The sequence below is a fragment of the Camelus dromedarius genome, chromosome 1 (assembly GCF_036321535.1).
Source record: "Camelus dromedarius isolate mCamDro1 chromosome 1, mCamDro1.pat, whole genome shotgun sequence".
NCBI classification, from domain to species: domain Eukaryota; kingdom Metazoa; phylum Chordata; class Mammalia; order Artiodactyla; family Camelidae; genus Camelus; species Camelus dromedarius.
The window spans coordinates 101,037,474-101,056,035 of record NC_087436.1 but is presented as its reverse complement, the minus strand read 5'-3'; the positions used below and the strand labels follow the sequence as shown (position 1 = coordinate 101,056,035).

General features: G+C 33.9%; 1 protein-coding gene across 9 annotated transcripts in view; it reads left to right on the top strand.

Annotated features, from left to right (window-relative positions):
* The window catches only part of PCDH7 (protocadherin 7), a 387,708-nt gene that overhangs the window by 181,728 nt on the left and 187,418 nt on the right, over window positions 1-18,562 (top strand). For 3 of the 9 annotated variants that reach the window (XM_064487577.1, XM_064487586.1, XM_064487600.1), the window contains one exon: window positions 248-440. The exons of 1 other annotated variant lie outside the window; for it this stretch is intronic. In XM_064487577.1, the coding sequence (XP_064343647.1) occupies window positions 248-440 (193 nt within the window). Of the gene's footprint in view, window positions 1-247; window positions 465-18,562 lie in introns of all 9 variants that reach the window. 5 more of the 9 variants (XM_031436257.2, XM_064487581.1, XM_064487592.1 and 2 more) reach the window with 2 other exon arrangements.

The following is an 18,562-nucleotide window of genomic DNA, read 5'->3' as shown; positions in this document are numbered from 1 at the left end:
TTAGTGACATTGCTGTTTTCTTATCTGTTTCGAAAAAGGAATTTTCAGTTTTTCCATAAATAAAAATCTAAGCTCTAGACATTTCTTCAGATAATACTGAGTTAACCAAATAGATTTCAATATATACTAACCATTTTGTATTGAATTAGTTGTCAGTAGACCTTAATGTATGTAATTTATGTGTTTTTTAAATGAGATCATTGACAATCTTCTGTCTTAGTGACATTCAGACTCTTTTCTTTTACAGCCATTTCGTAGAGTGACGTTTTCTGTTGTGAGTCAGCCTCAGGACCCACATCAGGGGTCACTGCAGAGTTGCTATGACAGCGGGCTGGAGGAGTCAGAAACACCAAGCAGTAAGAGTTCATCAGGGCCAAGACTGGGTGCCCTTCCACTCCCAGAGGACAACTATGAAAGGACCACGCCGGATGGCAGTGTTGGTGAGGCAGAGCATATGGAAAATGGTAGGGGCAAACACAACATCCACACACATAATCACGCTAGTGAGCCGTAGTAAGTAGACTCGCGAAGGTCAGTCTAAAACCAAGCTAAAATAGCTGACACTGAACCGATTCTCTTGGAAATAACAAACATTTGCTAAAGTACAGAAACACCAAATAAAGGAATGTAACTCTCTAGATGAAATTCACCAAACTCGCACCATCATTTTAAAACCACCTATCAGAAATAAACACATTTTCAAAGAAATCAGAGTAGTACCTATTATGAAAAAAAACCTAAATGAGTGCAGAGTATCTAAACAGTAGCCACTGCGAAAGGTCTCGTGTAATTGTTTTCTTCGATTCATTTTTGTCATGCAACTATTTCTTCAAATGCAATCATCCAGTCTTATAGTAAGAGACAATGACAATAAACACATATTCTCCGATCTTTCTTCTCCAAGGGATTTAAAGAAGCATTTTCAAACCTCTCCTTTCAAGTGCTAGCTGAAATGGAGTCAAAGAAGGAGAACAGTATTATCTTACTCTCCAAAATATATCGTAAATGCTATTTGTACTCCTTTCTCATTTAATTGTAAGGTTTTTCTCATTTTTGTGCGAGGGAAAGGGAAGAAAGAAAACTAGAGTTCTCTCTGTTCCTGTCCTGTTGTGAGATGGTTCTCATAGTTCCAATTGACCTTACGTGCACTTTCCTTTAAGTTGTGCAGTTAGACTGCAAGCAGTACTCACAAAGCTTTTCACATTTGTTATTTTCCCAAAGACAATTAGATGTTTTTTTTTTTTTATTTCAGGTTATAAATAAATGCCTGAGAATAGATCTGTGTCCAATAATGGAATGATAGAGTCTTACTAACTTTATTATTATTTCATATATAAAAAGAGATTTGGCTATATGTAGGGGAAGGAAAGGAGTCACACACATTTTATCTCTAATGAAACCTTGAAACAAATCTATGTCTTTCACCATTCCATCCTCCAACTGAAACAAGACGTTTTAACTTTTTGTTGTATACCAGTTTCTTGAGTGATAGTATGCAAATAGAGCATATTAATGCAGGAGAAAGTCTGATTTTTTTCTGGAAGTTTACCTGTGAATATCAAAATCCAACATTAGAGAGTAATATATCATAAATGACCCCAAGTGCAATGATTGCTAAACTAAATCATGCTAAATAATTATTTTTCCACATTATCATATCTTGGTGAGGAGATGATTGACACCCCTCTTGATTAATCATCCAGAGTTTAAATGACATTTTGCCTTATGGCTGTAAAGGCATGCTTATCTGTGTGTATGGCAGTGTGTGTTTATGTGGATGGGAATTTGATATGGTTTTTAAAAGTTAACGTTTTTTCGTATTTTTTAAATAAGTAAAAAATTTAGTATGAATTACAGTGCTGATAAATGTATATTTCAGGCAAATATGTTTGAAATGCTTTGCACAAAAGTAAAAGTTAAATTAAGAATACTGTAATAATGTTTTGTATTCACACACACACATACCCACACCCACACACACATACACAAGCCCCTAGGAAGGCAGGATTAATTTACTTTAAGTGCTTTGCAATATCTGTGTTACCTTTTGATAATATCATATCACTTATTTGTATTTTAAAAAGTACTTGTATTGCTATTAATAAAGTACAAGTAAGTCTTTATTTTTTAGATATCAGCTATCATTGGCATTATAATCCCATTTTAATGTTATTTTCTTTTTTGAGTTTAAAAAGATTCAACGCCATTAAAATAAGAAATAATGAATAATAAGCACAATGATATATGACAAACACATAGCAGTTACCTTTTAGGAAACATACATGTCATGGAAAACTTAACAGGTGAGCTTGTTAAGAGACTAGAAAGTTTACTGAGAAAACATTTCCCAAAGAAGACTTACAGTTTTTTTTTTTTATAACCATGCTTTCAGGCTTGTCAACAGCCAAGGAACATAATGTAACTGATTTTTTTCTGACTTTATGTGACTGACACTTGAAATTCAGAGTTTATATAACCAATTGTCATCCGCTAGCTGTGATTATGTTAGCCCTGATCTATAGGTAATGACAGAAGGAGACATGATTCACTTGGGTGATCCAAATGTAGCAGTTGACATTTGAGTAAGAGTTTTGTTGGGTTCAAGATTTCAGACTACTGTCTAACCGTAAAGTGCAATTGTGTTGCTTGAATTCTGGTAATTTCATCTTCAACATTAATGGATTATTCTGACATAAATAGAATTGGAATTGAAACCTGTCAAATTTTCATTTGTCACATTTAATTGGAATCCAGGTAATCTGCAGTGTTTTGCTTGGTTAAGTTTTAATCAGGATTTGTATTGGATTTTCCCTGAAAATACCATTTTGGATGCTGTCCTGGTTCGTAATTATTACCTCAAATATTTTTCTTGAATTTTAACCTATGTGAAACAATGCAGTTATAACTAATTTTTTAGGATTAACTTTTGTTGTAAACTTTAGAAGATAATTTCCAGTGCAATAGCTTTATAACATTCTAGTATGATGATGTGAACTGAGTATAAATTGGGACAGTGAATGATAAAAATAAATTGTTTATAATAATAATAAATCACTACAGATGCTATAATAAGGAAATAACTAAAACACAAGAAAACTTCAGTACATAGGCAGTGAAATGCACTTTGTTTTACAAAAGCTTTTATCTGCCTTCTATACTTCAGCGTAATAAAATTTTATAAAGAAGGCTTATGGGTTAATTCTCTTTATAACAAGTTTTATCCTATATTCCAGCTTACAGGAGTGCCAAATGATGAATGAGGTTTTATTTTCTTATTAGCTTAGGTAAAAGAATATAGTGTAAGGATAAATATAATTTTTTGAAGCCTGAATGTAGTAATCAAAGTGAGACCCAACATTTTGATAATTCCAAATTTGGGTTCTTACAGCCCATGGGTCTCTGGAAAGGCATAATGAAAATTATACTATTTAAAAACATTTTAAGAAAACTCTAATGAATTATATACATTTATTAACGAAAAAGATCACTGATATATTTTTCTTTGGTTTAATTATTATCAATATTGTGATTATTTCATGTTGATCCTTTGATAAGATTGCGGAAAATGGTTATTTGTTATTTCATTAAAATACATTTAGTGGTATGAAATATTTGAAAATATAGAGTACATGGTAGAAAGTTGAGTGATGAAAAAATATTTGATAATGATAAAATAAGTGGATAATTCAAGTAAAAACCAAATTAAAGCTTAAAAGCAACAACACAGTAAGGGCAACCATTGACTATGCAAAAGCTTGTCCTCTTAATTTTGCAGTAGTCTTCAAACTTTCTCTTGGAGCGGTGTTTATGAGTCTATTGTAAGTATTTGTTTTGACCCCTGCCTCATGCCATCATCTACTTATTCTTCTCAAAGTCCCCCGAGTCATATTTGCAAGGCTAGTTTGTTTTTACTGTGTGTCACTTGATCATATGATGTGTTTAGCAATTTCAATATAGAAAACACCCCACTTGACCTCTGATCCCAATTTTCATTTAGTATTGGGTAGGTCACTAACTCCTTCTGAGTCTGTTTCTAATCATCTGTAAGGTAATTAACTAAATTTAGTTTAAAATCATACCCAGATCCGATAAGCTGCAATTCTTTCCTTACACTCAGTTTTTTTTTTCTTTTTTAATATATCTTATTCTCCTGAACAGAAAGAAACCTTTGGGTCTCTTAGTGAGATGGTGAGTGAATTTGATAATACGTAGTAATACAGGCAAAGCAGAAGTTGTGCCTTCTAAATGCATGCAGGTAATGCATGTATTACATAAGCCAAAGAACTGAATTGGGTCAAATGGTGTGATTTCCGGCCAGGTAGGTGGAAAGGTTGGCCCAAGAGCAGGTCGGGATGGGAGACAGTTTTGGAGCCATCCCAGACTATACTATGCAAGAGGCATCTATAGGTCTGATCTGGCTCTGGGCACAGTGCCCTCAAAACCATTAATTATGATGAAATGATCTCACAACAGAATAAGTGCATTTACCCTCTTCCTTAATAGTGTAAACTTTGTTCACAGTGAGTGAACAAAATGTGAACAAAATATGTATTTTCCTCTACATGAACTTATAAATAGTATAACATAGAAATAAATTAAAATAAGAAAATAGCAGTTGATCCATAAGGTAGGTGGTTTTAAAAAGTTGAATAATCAGAAACTTAGCCATTCTAAATATCTAATAAATTTTATGCCTCTCGATTTTCTCTAATACTTAAAAGACAATTTTCAGTTATATACTCTGATAGTTTCGAATTTCCCACTTCCAAACTTTCTTGCTTGTTTTATTTTTTTCTCCTCACTCTACTTGCTTTAGTGTTTAGAGCACATTGTTCTTGAAGGTTAAAACTTGGTGCAGTTTACCATGACTCCATTTTGTATCCATCATGGACTTTTTACCTTGCTTTCAAAAGTAAATGACAAGATATTTGAAATAACATTTGGGTCAAGTATCAAATATATTACCAAAGGTCATGAGAATAGAGACTAAACTCATATCCTTGTGTGGGATAAAGGACTCTCTCTGTCTCTCTCCTTGTTTCCCACCTACCCTATTTTCAGCAATCGTTTGCAAGGTACTTTCATCTAGTTACTGTTGGTTTGTGCTGTTTTTATTTAGATTGAATTAAGTAGCAAGGCTGCTTCTTCCAACTTTCCAAAGATGCTCATATACTTGTTAATAGCATAAGCATAATGCCTCAAAACAAATACCCTGCACTTTTTTTCTATGGGAAGTGACTGATATACCTCGGAAAGGATTCATTTTTATGATTCTGCATTTCACCATGTCTAGTTGCTAGCGTCTGACCACATTTTCCACTTTTCTAGCCATCTATGAAATGGCTCTGTACCTCCCAAGTATACACAAGTCAACATGTCCCCACTTCCAGAGGACCCTGTTTACTCCTACGTCTCCGTAATGATTAGAGAGAGAGAGTGATTATAGAGATTATTTTTAACCAGAATCTCAGCCAATCAAGATGTATGCTACAGTAGCTTTCCGGCTTTCCAGTAAAATGAGCAGCACAATCTACAAGAATCTAAAGATTTCCTACCAGAGAAGAGGCAAAGTTGTGGATGGAATGTAGTGATTTAAAAAACAGACTTTGAAATCTAATGACATTGGGTTAAATCTTGGTTTCTCCTCTTACTAGCAGTGTAACTTTCTGACCTCTCTCAGCCCCTCTTACTCCAATAACAAATAGGATTGTGAAAGAAACTAAGTGAGATAGTAGCACCTAATAATTTATAAATAAACAGTAAGAGTTCCAGTAGTTTTACTATATTGGTTGATGGTGAAATTATTCACTACTATTGTTTCAATAGCAATAATAAAATGATTGTGATTAATATTAACTTTAGGTAGCTTGGATATATTATAACACAATGGTCAGTCATGATAGATAGCATCATCAAATGTTAGTTTCACAAAGGTAGCATTCTAAAATTACTGCTAAGAATATTCTCACTTTGAATATTTCCCAGCCGATTTCTCATTTTTGTGGGATACCAAGGGGTGACACTCAGGAGCAGTGACATTTAAACATATCAAGGATCTAAAATGAGGGGAAAGAAAGAGTCTATCCTCTGACACCAAATCAACCCAACTCTTGTCATTCAAGGTGAGAAGAAGCCATTCTCTCCCTGAATTCTTTTCTTTCTTTTTAAATGTTTTTACATTTTATACCTACTTTTCCAGCTGAATGCATTATTCTTCAGGTTTATATTTCCCTTTAAACTGCTGCAAAAATACTCACATTGACAGGGAAAATGAGCTGAAAAAAAGTATCTAATTAGTATGCTTACCGAACTCTCAGCCCTTTCTTTTTTAATCTCAGTATTAATAATTAACACTGATAAAACGTGTGGCCATATTACCCTTTTTATTCTAATTTGGTCCTTTAAAACTAGATCACTCCGCTGAACCCTTATGACATTTGAGGAGGGAATGAGCTCTCATCAAATCCCAAAGTGACTTTGGAGGTCAGTTAGTGGGTTGGTTGCCTCCAGACTCTCAAAGCATTTGCTTATCTGAATTTCAGCACACTTGCTAGATAATGACTTCTGTGTTTAGCTCCTTATTTAGTTAAGGCATTATTCCCATGTTTCTTGCATTCTTTTTTTGCTTTCAGATTGGATATACTTCTGTTCTTCCTCCGATTCTTTTCTAGAGTTATGTATGAAAAACTCGATGTTGCTGAAATATGACAACACTCTAAAGCAACTTCTATGTGATTAAAGGAACTCTGGAACTTGGTTCTTAAAATGTAGTTAGCATGCAACCTCAGAGGTCAGTCCACTTATTGAGAAACTGTTTTATCTCAATATTTCTCTTCTAGGTTAAAACACTCACTGTTGTTACTTCTTCTATTGCAGGTTGTTTTTGTTTGTTTCTTTGGTTTGGTTTTTATTGTTGTTGTTGTTTTTGGTAAGAAAAGCCTTCTCTTCTTAAGTAAAGCAAAACAGAATAATGTCCTTCCCACCTCTAGTTTAGTGGCAAAGCTGTGGTTGTTCATTTTGATCCAACAACCATGTATTGAAAATACAATATGACCACGTCTTTCTTAGTAAGTTGAAGTGAATGAGAAAGAACTTCTGCCTTCATGTGGAGGTCCTTATGTTGGGGAGATACACCTTGATTTCAAGTAACTCCACTATAATTTGAAAAGGAGAAAGCTCCTCAGAGAAGCTCAGGGTGGTATGAAGCACAGAGAATGGAGAGGAAAATTACACCGATGAAACAATTATGAAAGTGCTTATTGAAATTTTTACATTTTATTAATAATATCTTAGGCCAGAAGAAGGGCTTGAAATGTTATCTGCATCATATCCTCTCTTTTTACCTTCCCATCTTCTACATAATTTAAAAGTAAGTATTATATTGGCCCAGAGGCTTCATGCTAAGCTAAATAAAGTTAAATTATTTGCTTTACTTTTCTAATCAATGTATTGTTTGTTTGTTTGTTTTTGGTGCTGAACATAACTAGTTCCAAAACTCCAGAATTTATCATTGATCAAATTGTTAGTGTATGCTAAATCTAAGTCTGATCTACAGATTAATTTCATGTTTCTTTTCTCTCCCTATACATAAATATGAATAATTAGTAAAAATATGTGTGCTTTAAATCAGGCTTTTTAAACTTAGTAAGAGCATGTAAATAATCTTTTGAAGTTATTATTATTTATTTCCAGAAGATCAATTGAATTACTCAAATTAAATAGATGATTAGGTTAGAGTAGATTGGATTAGATTAGGCTTATTTTTTGAAAAACCAATTCATTCTTTGTGTTATGGTTGCATATAATTTTTGTAATTACTTTCAAGATTCAAGTTAAGTATATGGATATGTGTCTTTTTATCACATTCCCTTTCTATCTGGAACATAAACAATAGGTGGCTTTGTTTCTAAATCTTGTTTCTGATAAATTTGACTTAATTTATGCAAGTAGACTTTTTAGCATCCATCTCATTATCTTGTATGCCTTCTCATTAATGTCCAGAAAATATAATTTTTTAATAAAATGAGAAAATATTTGAAACACATGAAAACTTAAATGCCTCCTTTAAAACAGATTTTCAGCAAAAATATGATAATCACAAAAGAAACTAAGTTTTGATACTATCTATTGAAAAGAAATCTATGATGAGTGCTTTAAAATGTTTCGGTAATAAAAAGATAGAACAGCGGCCTGTTTAAAAATCGTCCACTCATTCATTTCTATTGCAAAATATATCGTCTGTGAGTATTTCTGCTCTGAAATTCTTACCATCTGCATTGGTGAGGTCATTGGGGGACCCACATATAAGCTGAGAATGGCATGCTTCTCTGAGGTTGCATTCCTGAGAGTCATAGTGCCCTATACTGAATTATGCACATTGTTTCTATTCAGTATGAGGTTGCATTTCACCAACCCAGCATTTGTAGCAAAAGGTCATCTCAGCCAGAGCTAAAATTTCATACAATGGACAGGGAATTTGGAGTATTATGAAAATTCATGGAGTTCCATGATCATTTGTTGAGTGTTTACTCTATGCGAATTCCCAGAAGGATTCAAAGGTAATGAGACATTCTCCCCTGCCTTCTAAATGTTAAATATTGTGATGGAGAATGACATGAACAGAGTTAGATGTTTAAAAGTAAAGATGTGAGAGGCTGTAGGTGAGGAGACTAAATGTTATTAGAACCAAAGGAGGATATGAGTTGCCGGTATGAGAAACCATAGCCAAGCTTTGAAGGATGGGTGAGTAGGGATTTGATGAGCAGAAATATGAATAAGTTTAAGAGGATAGTGAGTGATACCAAGGATACCAGCCTGAGATGCTGGGAAAGCAGTGGTACTGTTTGCCAACCTGGGAAAAATGGAAAGAACAGTGCCTTTCCAGGAGAATGAACCTAATTAAGGCATGTGGGATTTAAGGTATCTTCGAAAAATTCAGGTGATATCTAACAGGCTATTGAAAATGTATCATCAGAAACTTGGGAGGAGACATAAATAGCAGAAATATAGCTATAAGAGTCATTGGCACCCTGTTGATTATGGAATTTAGAGAATAGATGTGACCATCAATTAAACATATGACACCGGAGAAAAGCTCATACTCAACACAGAATCTGAAAACAAATCTTGAAATAAAAGAGAATGATGGAGAAGTAAGTTTCCGTGAAAGCGACTGAGAAGGACATTTAAAAATAAAAAGCAAAACCAAACAAAATATGGCAGGCTAAGGAGAAATTTAGAATTAGGATTATGCACCTAGACTCCTACACATAGATGTTGAAAAAAATTGTTGAATATATTTATATGGCCTAGGAGCCCAACATTGCCGATGGAGATTCAAAGGAAGTGAGACACCTGAGGAAGTGGAAGGCCAGGAAAGGTAGTGTAAAAACACACTTGGGAATTTTCTTCCCCAGGTCAACAAGCCCATTATCGTGTCATTATCAGAGGCAAGAGCATGGTTGTATCCCTTCACATCAGTCTTAATGAATTTCTAACCAGCCTATGAGTCTACGTCATGTTCAGGATTTTTGTTTGTTCATTTTTACAAAATTTTCTGAACGTACTACAGAGTCTGAAATTTCTGTAGTGGCTTTCACGATCTTTCCTTGAAATATAGTAATTACTCTTTTAAGTGAGTTTTGGCCTCTTATATGACTTCTATGTTTTATTTTATACTGGGTCATCATTTGTCCATCCCACTGGCTTGAAATCAAAATAGTACCTGACTAATTTCATTTTTAGTGAGATTCAGTAATTGATAACATTGTCCTCGTCATCATTAAACTTTTTTTTTGTGATTACACTGTAATAGTGCTATCAGTTGTTAGTAATATTATGCAAATAGACATGCTTCAAAACAGAAAATCATGAAATAGAATTTGCACAGGAAATAGATTCAAATTGTATAGTCATTGACTGTCCAGTTTCAGTATTTTGTATGTGAACACCACCACAGAAATGCAGTGTCAAAGGTGCTTACCATGCAAGGGAAGAGTTGCCTCCAAATATATTATGTGCAAAGACTTACTGATAATGAATTGCCCCACAGATGTCACTTTTGATGTTGTTTTTATCTAAGAAAGGACAACTATCAATGTCACATAAATGTATTCTCCTTTCTCTGTGTTCATTGTTGCTTAGTAGGAATTGTAAGTAGGGACTAAATATATTGATAAAACTGTTTTTCCCTCCCAAGATAATCTAAATAATTGCCACATAATAATTTCCAAATAAATATGCAACTCCTATTTAGTCATGCATATGATACGTTCATCAGAAACCTCTAGAAATAGTCATTTTTTTTTTTGGCCTGGCATATGTGCTCCCTGTTGTCCTGGAGCACTGAATAGAATGTATGGAAATGGAGGGTGTGCCCAGAGAAAGCTACCTGTCTGAGTGGTCTCGAGGTGGTACCTGGAAATTTTTTTCTAGATCCCAAAGTCAGTTTCATCAGCATGCAGAACTGTACAGAGGCAAGACAAATTCTAAACATTATTACAAGATCCTGATGTCAAGCCAGAATATTAGTTTATTAAATTTTGAACAGGAGAATATCCCATTCAAAAAATAGGAAAGCTTCTGATTTGTCTCCAAGGCAATATTCTTCCTCTCTAAGGAGACCCAAGGAAAATCAGTGTACCTCTTGAAAGAGTGCCTGATGAGAATGGACTGTAAAGAGGAACTGTATTCAGACCCAGTGAGGTGGGTAAGCTCTGCTGTATCCTGTCTGCCAGTGGCTGAGATCATCTCCAGAAAACCAGATTGTTTTGGCTCCCGAGACTCAGGGCCTCTTTTAGTACTGGGCACCAAATTCAGTCCTCTGTCTCTAACTTGTGTTTGTGTTGTTTTAATTGTTGTTTTTTGTTTGTTTTCTCTTCTCTTTGGAGTTATCTCTTCAGGATTTTGCATATTCTTTTGAAAAATATGTCATTGATTTTTCTCAATGTCACTTTTAGTGCTGAATAAATACGCAGACTTTGTTTACCTCCTTGCTTCTGGTGCATGTTGTAAGATGTCTTTGCTTTATCTAAACAGTCAATTAATTCTCCATCAGTTCATCGTTTACAAGGCAGAGTTACGTACTGTGACTCTTAAAAAAAAAAACTCTGTCCATCAGAAAAATCTCCCAGACTGATACGGAATTTTCAAAATTATTATATATACAGTCACAATTTCTCAGATAATTCTCACCTAAAATAAACTCAGTTTTAAATTACACAAATATTTGAGAAAATTGAATTTAGGGCCCAGTCCTTATTCTTTCCCTTTGCTTTGTTCGAGGCAATGTTAACCATACATCATCTTTGAACAGGTGATTGGAAGCAATGTGTTCACACAGAACCATATTTTATCAGTTTTTTTTTTCCCCTTAAGCTTATTGCCCTTTATTCAGCTTGATCAATTGTATTCAGCCTTCCCTAGTTCTCTGAGAGCTCAATTTTGAGAAACACTCTTAGTTTCCTGGACAACATTGGTTCATCTCTTTTTCCCAGAATAATGAAAATCTAAAATCTAATTCTTGCCTATTTCAGCCCCAGACAGTTTTTATCCTCGCTTGTGAAATCAAACCTACATGCCTTTCCTTTGCAGCTCATGTCTGAGTATTATCTGTGTCCCCAGAATCAAGTAGCTATTAAATTAGTTCTATCAATTGTCCATGGGTTTAGAGGTCCCCATGTGTGTTTTTTCTCAAGTAACCACATTTTATTTCAGGGCACAAAGTACAAGATTTCTGCTTGATTACTTAGCCTCTGGTCTTTATTTTTTAAGTTTTTTTTTTTTTTTTTGAAAATAGCAGGGAAAATGCATTACTCTTCTTTACCCTAATGAAAAGTTCTGAGTTCCTCTGACAGTCATTTCATTTCTGAAGGAAGATTAGAGGACTGTCCCACAGATTGACTCTGAGATTTCATATTTTTTCTTGATTTTATCCTTCTAATAACCTTATTCCTTTGCCTCTCCCGACTGCACCATCGCACGCACATTTTCTCCCTTGTAATACCTCACCTATGATATTTTGAGGATCAAGTAATTCATTTTCTCTACCAAAAGTCATTATGCTTGAGTCATTCGGACTATCAAGTTTCTGTATTCCTTTGGGGATACTTTTTTAGAAGAGTCTGTTCTACAAATTTTCAGTTTTAAAACATCTTTCTTAAACCTAACTTAATTCTGCTGTGTTGTAGTATATAATGTAGTATGTACATTTACAAACAACTGATGCCAGGAGTTTGAGTCCTGGTTCAGCCTCCATCACATTTTCAAGAAGGCAACCTAGATCAACTCACATAATATCTCACTCACTTGTAAAATAGAGACAATAATGAAAATAATTACTGGCCTGTCTTCCTTAAAGGATTATTACAACTATACATGAACATGTATTTTTCAGGTAGGTAGCATTTCATAAAATTCTATCAGACCACTACTTTACTATGTTACTTTTTAAAAGATACTTTAAAAATATTTCTGGTTATATAGTTTTTTTTCCGCATTAAATCAGATCCACAATGTTCATAATATTTGTCAAACATGTGATTGTTTTCTTGCTTACAAAAATGTTCACTGGCCTCCCTTGTATTTTGCCATTAAGGTAAGTTGTTTTTTGGCTCCTTTTTTGGAAACCGATAATTTCTTATTGGTTTCCAAGGCTAAGAGCACATGGCTCTCTATCCGCTGTGAACAAGTGCCAATATTTATTACAAATATAATTCTGTGAAAGCCATAGACAGAGAAAACATATGAATAGTTTCACATTTATTTTCTGCCGCTAAATGGCTTCTGGCTTTAAAAGGTCTGCACGTATTTTCCTGGATTTATTGTTGAGGAATAGTAAATGACAGAAACCAGTAACTCACAGAGATATTCATCAAATAATTATTAAAGATCATTCAGTGCCCAGTAGCAAAGTGGTTCCTAAAAGACTGAGATTACAGTCAACTCCCAAATATTCATGGCAGGAAGAAAAGCCTTGTAAAGATGACTGCCAATCACAGAGCATGGATAGACTCTGCCAATTAGGCACCAATTCCTAGCACTTACCCACGTCTCCTCTTAAATTGCTAATTAAGCCAAATACGTTTATAAATATATAAGTCAACTCTTATGGGGTATTGGAGATAATTTTCAGATCACAGTGCAAAACACCCCAATTACAATACAATTGAAACAGAAAGGGTTGAAGGGATTTTAAAGGGACCAAGTCATCATGAAGTATCTATCTCCAATGTCAGAGACAAATGAATCACGGATTCATTCACTCCCTCCCGCTCTTACACACATGGGAGAGAAAAGAGCAACAGAACAGAAAGAGGATAATCTCTCAAGAAGGCTTACTAGGATGATGAAATAGTATCCTTATTAAGTATCTAAAAATAAATGATAAAAGGGTAAGGAGAAATTGAAATAATAAACAAATACATTTACAGTACAGTAATGTTAACCTGAGGGTTCTACATATTCATTTGCTTTATAGAATCACTCTGAGGAAGTTAATATGATCTGTGTTTTCTAAATGATGAAACTGGGAAGAAGAGATGTAAAATTATGGTTACTACCTGATTATCACTAGGTGTTCAATACATAGTAACTGTTATTACTTATTATTCTTGCTTTTTGCTTTTAGCGCCAAAGGGCTGTATTTGCATTACTACATTCAAAGTTGATGAAAACCTATTGTAGCCATTGTAATTATTTCTGTTTTGAAAACTTCTTTAAGTAGGAAAATTTAGTTTTCATTTTATATATAACAGAAGCATTAATGTATCACGCAGTTTTAAGCAAATCACCAATCTCGTTGTCCTATTGTCTAAGGCAAGCATTAATCCATTCTCTACTGACTTTTCAGAGACATTAAGGAAGTTCCTCTTTTTATTTGCATGAGTTATAAAACACAATGCATCTCTGTAATTTTGGGTAAAGCAGTATTTTATTTCATCATCAGGAACTACTCTACATTGTGGCTTGACATAAATATTGGTAACTTGGTACCTGGGATCATAAGTGGAATAGTCAAATGTTCGTATCACAAAAATTAGGAAGAGGATAATATATATTTTTCCCTTCAGAATAAAAATATAATAGAATCAATATAATGAATTGCTTTTTAAAGAAATACAAGAGGGCCAAAATAGGGTAAGAATTAATATCAGGTATTTTATTCACTGGTTAAACCAGACAGTTACATTCTTTGTGCCTGTTTTATAGGTAGTTCATCCTGCCCAAACACACACACACACACCCCTTCATTGCACCCTTCTGCCAAAGTTGGGACTTTGCCTCACTCAATAAGATAATGCATGTGTAGAAGAAAATTAAAACTAAGAGCCTGCTCCTGGGTTTGGTCCCATGACTTCCAAAGATTGTGGAAATAAAGCAATTCACTTTTTAATTATGCAAACCATTTGGTAAAGTAAGCATTAAAAAAGATATTTAAACAGTTTATTTAATGTTTTTAATGTTATCTCAGGAATGTTAGAAATTTCAAAATAAGCAAAAAATTTCAAAATAAGCAAAATAAGCAAAAAACTCAGAGATTTTTCTTTCAGATTCTTCAAATTGTAGGATAAATATAAGAAAAACACTTCCATATCCCTATCACTACTTTCGATACTACTAGACTGTGTTAAGTAATAGAATTTTTATAATATACGATTGAATTAGAAAACAGCTATTTCGGGACTGGGGCACACATATTTTTAGCTGCAACTCAAGCCCCCTGCCTCTCCAGGGCGTATTTTAACTATGCCTATCAATTGATCTAAATTATTGAACTTGCTCCAACTTGCTTAAGAATAAGAAGCTTCCTTAGATACAGTAACACATTAAAACAAACTGAAAAAGAATTTTGAAATCACTGGCATAAACAAGTTGCAGGGCATATAAATCATCTGTACAAAAGAATTCCCAAGTCCCTTTTTCTCAAGTTTTATGCCTTATTAAAATTTTCAGTGGTCAGAAAAAGATATGCCTACAAATGTGGATTGCTAACTTAATTGGCACTAGCATTTAAGATAGTGTAATTTGGTTTTCACACTAAAGTAAGAATATTGCTTTTATATTTGACATATAGACACTTCATGTATATAGGAGCACACATGCCGAAAAGATGAGACATATTTCAGCATGGGATTAAGTAAAAATATCTGTTTTCACTGAGAAGCTGACATATTTAGCTTGCTAATAATTGACCTAGTCATTAAGCAGCCGAAAGTCCCCATCTGTCCCTGCTGCTCATTTGTATCTATTACATATATTTTAGCATCAGCGCTAAGGCCTTCAGTTCCTTCCGTGGGAAGAAGGAAGGGCATTTCTGAAGTGGTTAAGGCAGTTCTCTTGCCTCGATAGGGGAGGAAAGAACAGAAAATGTAATACAGCTACACAGAGAGATGCCTGCCTCTGAGCTCTTTTCATTTTAGCAGCTTGAGAAATATCAGTACATGTTATTGCTCAGACACACATTCTTTCTAAGCAAAGGTTACTGCCATGGATTCCAAAGAGCAGAAGGATCCGCTATATATATATATATTGCATTCATTTAGCTGGTATCATTATTGATTGGACCTCACAAACTATCTGCTTGTACCTGATGTGCCTCCCTAAACAATTATGAGGACAAATATTTTATGTGATGGCACACACGTGGAGAATTTGACTTCTCAGGTACTGTCTGTTTTGGATATTCATTCTGAAATTTATGAGCACATTTGAAGCATTGCTCAGCACTGCTCACCTGGGAAACACACATGCACACACACACACACACACACACACACACACACACACACACGACACGCAGCCCATCCTCGATGAGCTGGGCTGAAAGGCTAAAGCACATCTTGGGAATAAATCTGACCAATAAACTATGGCTTCAGAAAGACTTTATTTTGGAAATGTTCTGTTAAAGTCAGTATCTTCATCATTTGCAAATTTGACAGCCTCCTGCCATATTGAGACTTTATATTGTAAAAATGAGTTATACCCCTACATTAAATTGTTTATTAAGTTGCAAATAGAAAATTTGCAGTGCATGTGCAATGATTTTTTTGATCGTTTTCTCTCATTAATTAACAAGCCAAGTTGAAATTCAATATAATCCTGTAAGTAAAAAACTAACAAAAAGATTAAAAAAGATTAACTTAAGGGTAGGTATAGTTTTCTAATGCCTTCTAGTGCATTTTTTAACCTCTCAAGAATAAGGTGTATATTTACAATTTTTCCAACTTAGAGAATTGTGCTGTTTAAGTTAAAATAGCTGTGAGTTTGAGTTAGTTTAGAGTATTGTAAAAATACTGCTTCAGAGTAATTTCAGTAAATTGCTCAAATATTCCATCATTTCAAAATATCCTTTATACCTAAAATTCTAGTTTTCCTTGCAAGGGATTTTGTTTTCAAATATAACCCTAAAAATCCCTGGGAATACTTAGGGTTGGCTCTGTTAATGCACAACAGGTCTCGACAAGAAACTCTGTGCCCAGAAACTAATGCGGACAGGGTTGGCATTTCAAGTTTCTGCTGAAAATGTATGATAATCCGATGTAAATGTTCCAGTTATTTATAATAACAATTTCCGTATTGTGGTATATTAAGCTTTTCAAGCTCTTTTTCTCTTCCCTGGAATCCAGCCGTAACTCTGTCCTTGGCTTCTGCAGTACTTGTTATAATAAAGTCCTTCTGATACTACTTGTAATAAACCTTCATGGAGGCAATCCAAGATCGACCTTACTGATAGCTGAATTCTCCTTAATAGTGAATTGTATTCTTGTGAGACTCCAGCAGAGTTATTTTCCTTTAGAGTTAAAGATTTTATGTTGAAATAGTATTTATTTATTTATTTATGTCATTGAGCAGTCTCACTGCTATGACTAAGAAAATTGCGCCATAAAATACTTGGTAATGTAAATGTGAGGATGAAAGTTATATATCTGGTGATTTATTAAATTTATGGCTTGTAGGAACATGACTGTCTCCATAAAGGAATCTAATATACACACTGGAGAATCTTCTAGTAATGCCTTGTAAAAACAGGATGCTGTTGTAATTTGAAATCTTGAGAGCTTGAGCCACAGTAGAGGTATGCCTTTAGCATTTGTAATCATACATGGCCTGGCTTTTCACATCTAAATTAGATGTAGGAAAATTTAGAACCTGCATTTATTTTGTAAGTACTTGCTCTTACACAGAATGTAACATTCCATTTGCATGCCAACCTTTTTTCTTCTAGATAGATATTTTTAAATTGAAGTATAGTCAGTTACAATGCATCAATTTCTGGTGTACAGCACAATGTCCTAGCCATGCATATACACACATATATTTGTTTTTATACTCTTTTTCATTAAAAGTTATTACAAGATATTGAATATAGTTCCCTGTGCTATACAGAAGAAATTTATTTTTTAATCTATTTTTGTATATAGTGGCTAACATTTGCAAATCTCAAACTCCCAAATTTATCCTTTCCCATCCCCTTTCCCCTGGTAACCATAAGATTGTTTACTATGTCTGGGAGTCTGTTTCTGTTTTGTAGATGAGTTCATAGTGTCCTTTTTTTTTTCTTTTTTTTTAATTCCACATATGAGTGATATCATATGGTATTTTTCTTTCTCTTTCTGGCTTACTTCACTTAGAATAATGATCTCTAGGTCCAGACATACCTACTTTCAATGCATTTCCTTACCTGTTTCTTTCATTGCCAAGAAATGGAAAGGTCAATGAAGAGTAGGAAGTTTAATGGAGTTCATGTTAGAGGAAAAACAGACCAAGTTTGATAAGCATAGGCCTGGCATTTGAGACCAGTAATTACCCTAGAATAAGGAATATCAGTATGTAGGCAAGAGGGAGTCAGGGTTCTAACCAATGCTCTGAAACTGCATTTGGCATATCAAAATATGTTTAATCTCCTTCTTTGTCTCTCAGGAATTAAACTTAAAGTTTTGGTTCACATTTTAAACAGTGGATTTTTTTTGTCTTGAATTTTTAAATAGCTTTTATCATCACACTTTCTGAATTGATTTTGATCCATTGAGAAAGTCAATGCATTTGGTCAGTAAAATTTTAACTTAAAAGAGGTGATTTTAGCTTTTTCTTCTTTTAATGAGCCCCCATTAACTGATTGCTTAAAGATTTAAAAGACTCAAAATGTTTAGCCACATAATAGACAGTTCTACAAAAGGAAAAATATACAAAAGCAAAATAAAAAAGTATATTTTGTGTATTATGTACAAATAGAATATACTAAGACAAAGATTTAGTTTCTTTTATACAATATTCTTAAGATAAACTTAGCTATTATTTGTATAATGAAATTCACATGGTATACAGCTTATTTTTAATGTCTTCTTTTTTTTTTCCCACCCAGAGAAATATATCACTTAACTGAAACGTAAAAGAGCATGTATGTGGCAGGGGAAAGAAAGAACAGGTTCTTCTCATATATTAACAGTTCCATATGCTGTTTATTAAATTTGATGCTAGTCAACTCATTCAGACAGCTGATTTTAATAAAAAGAAACCAGCAGTTTTGTAGAAATATGAAAACATATGGACATGTACATGACCA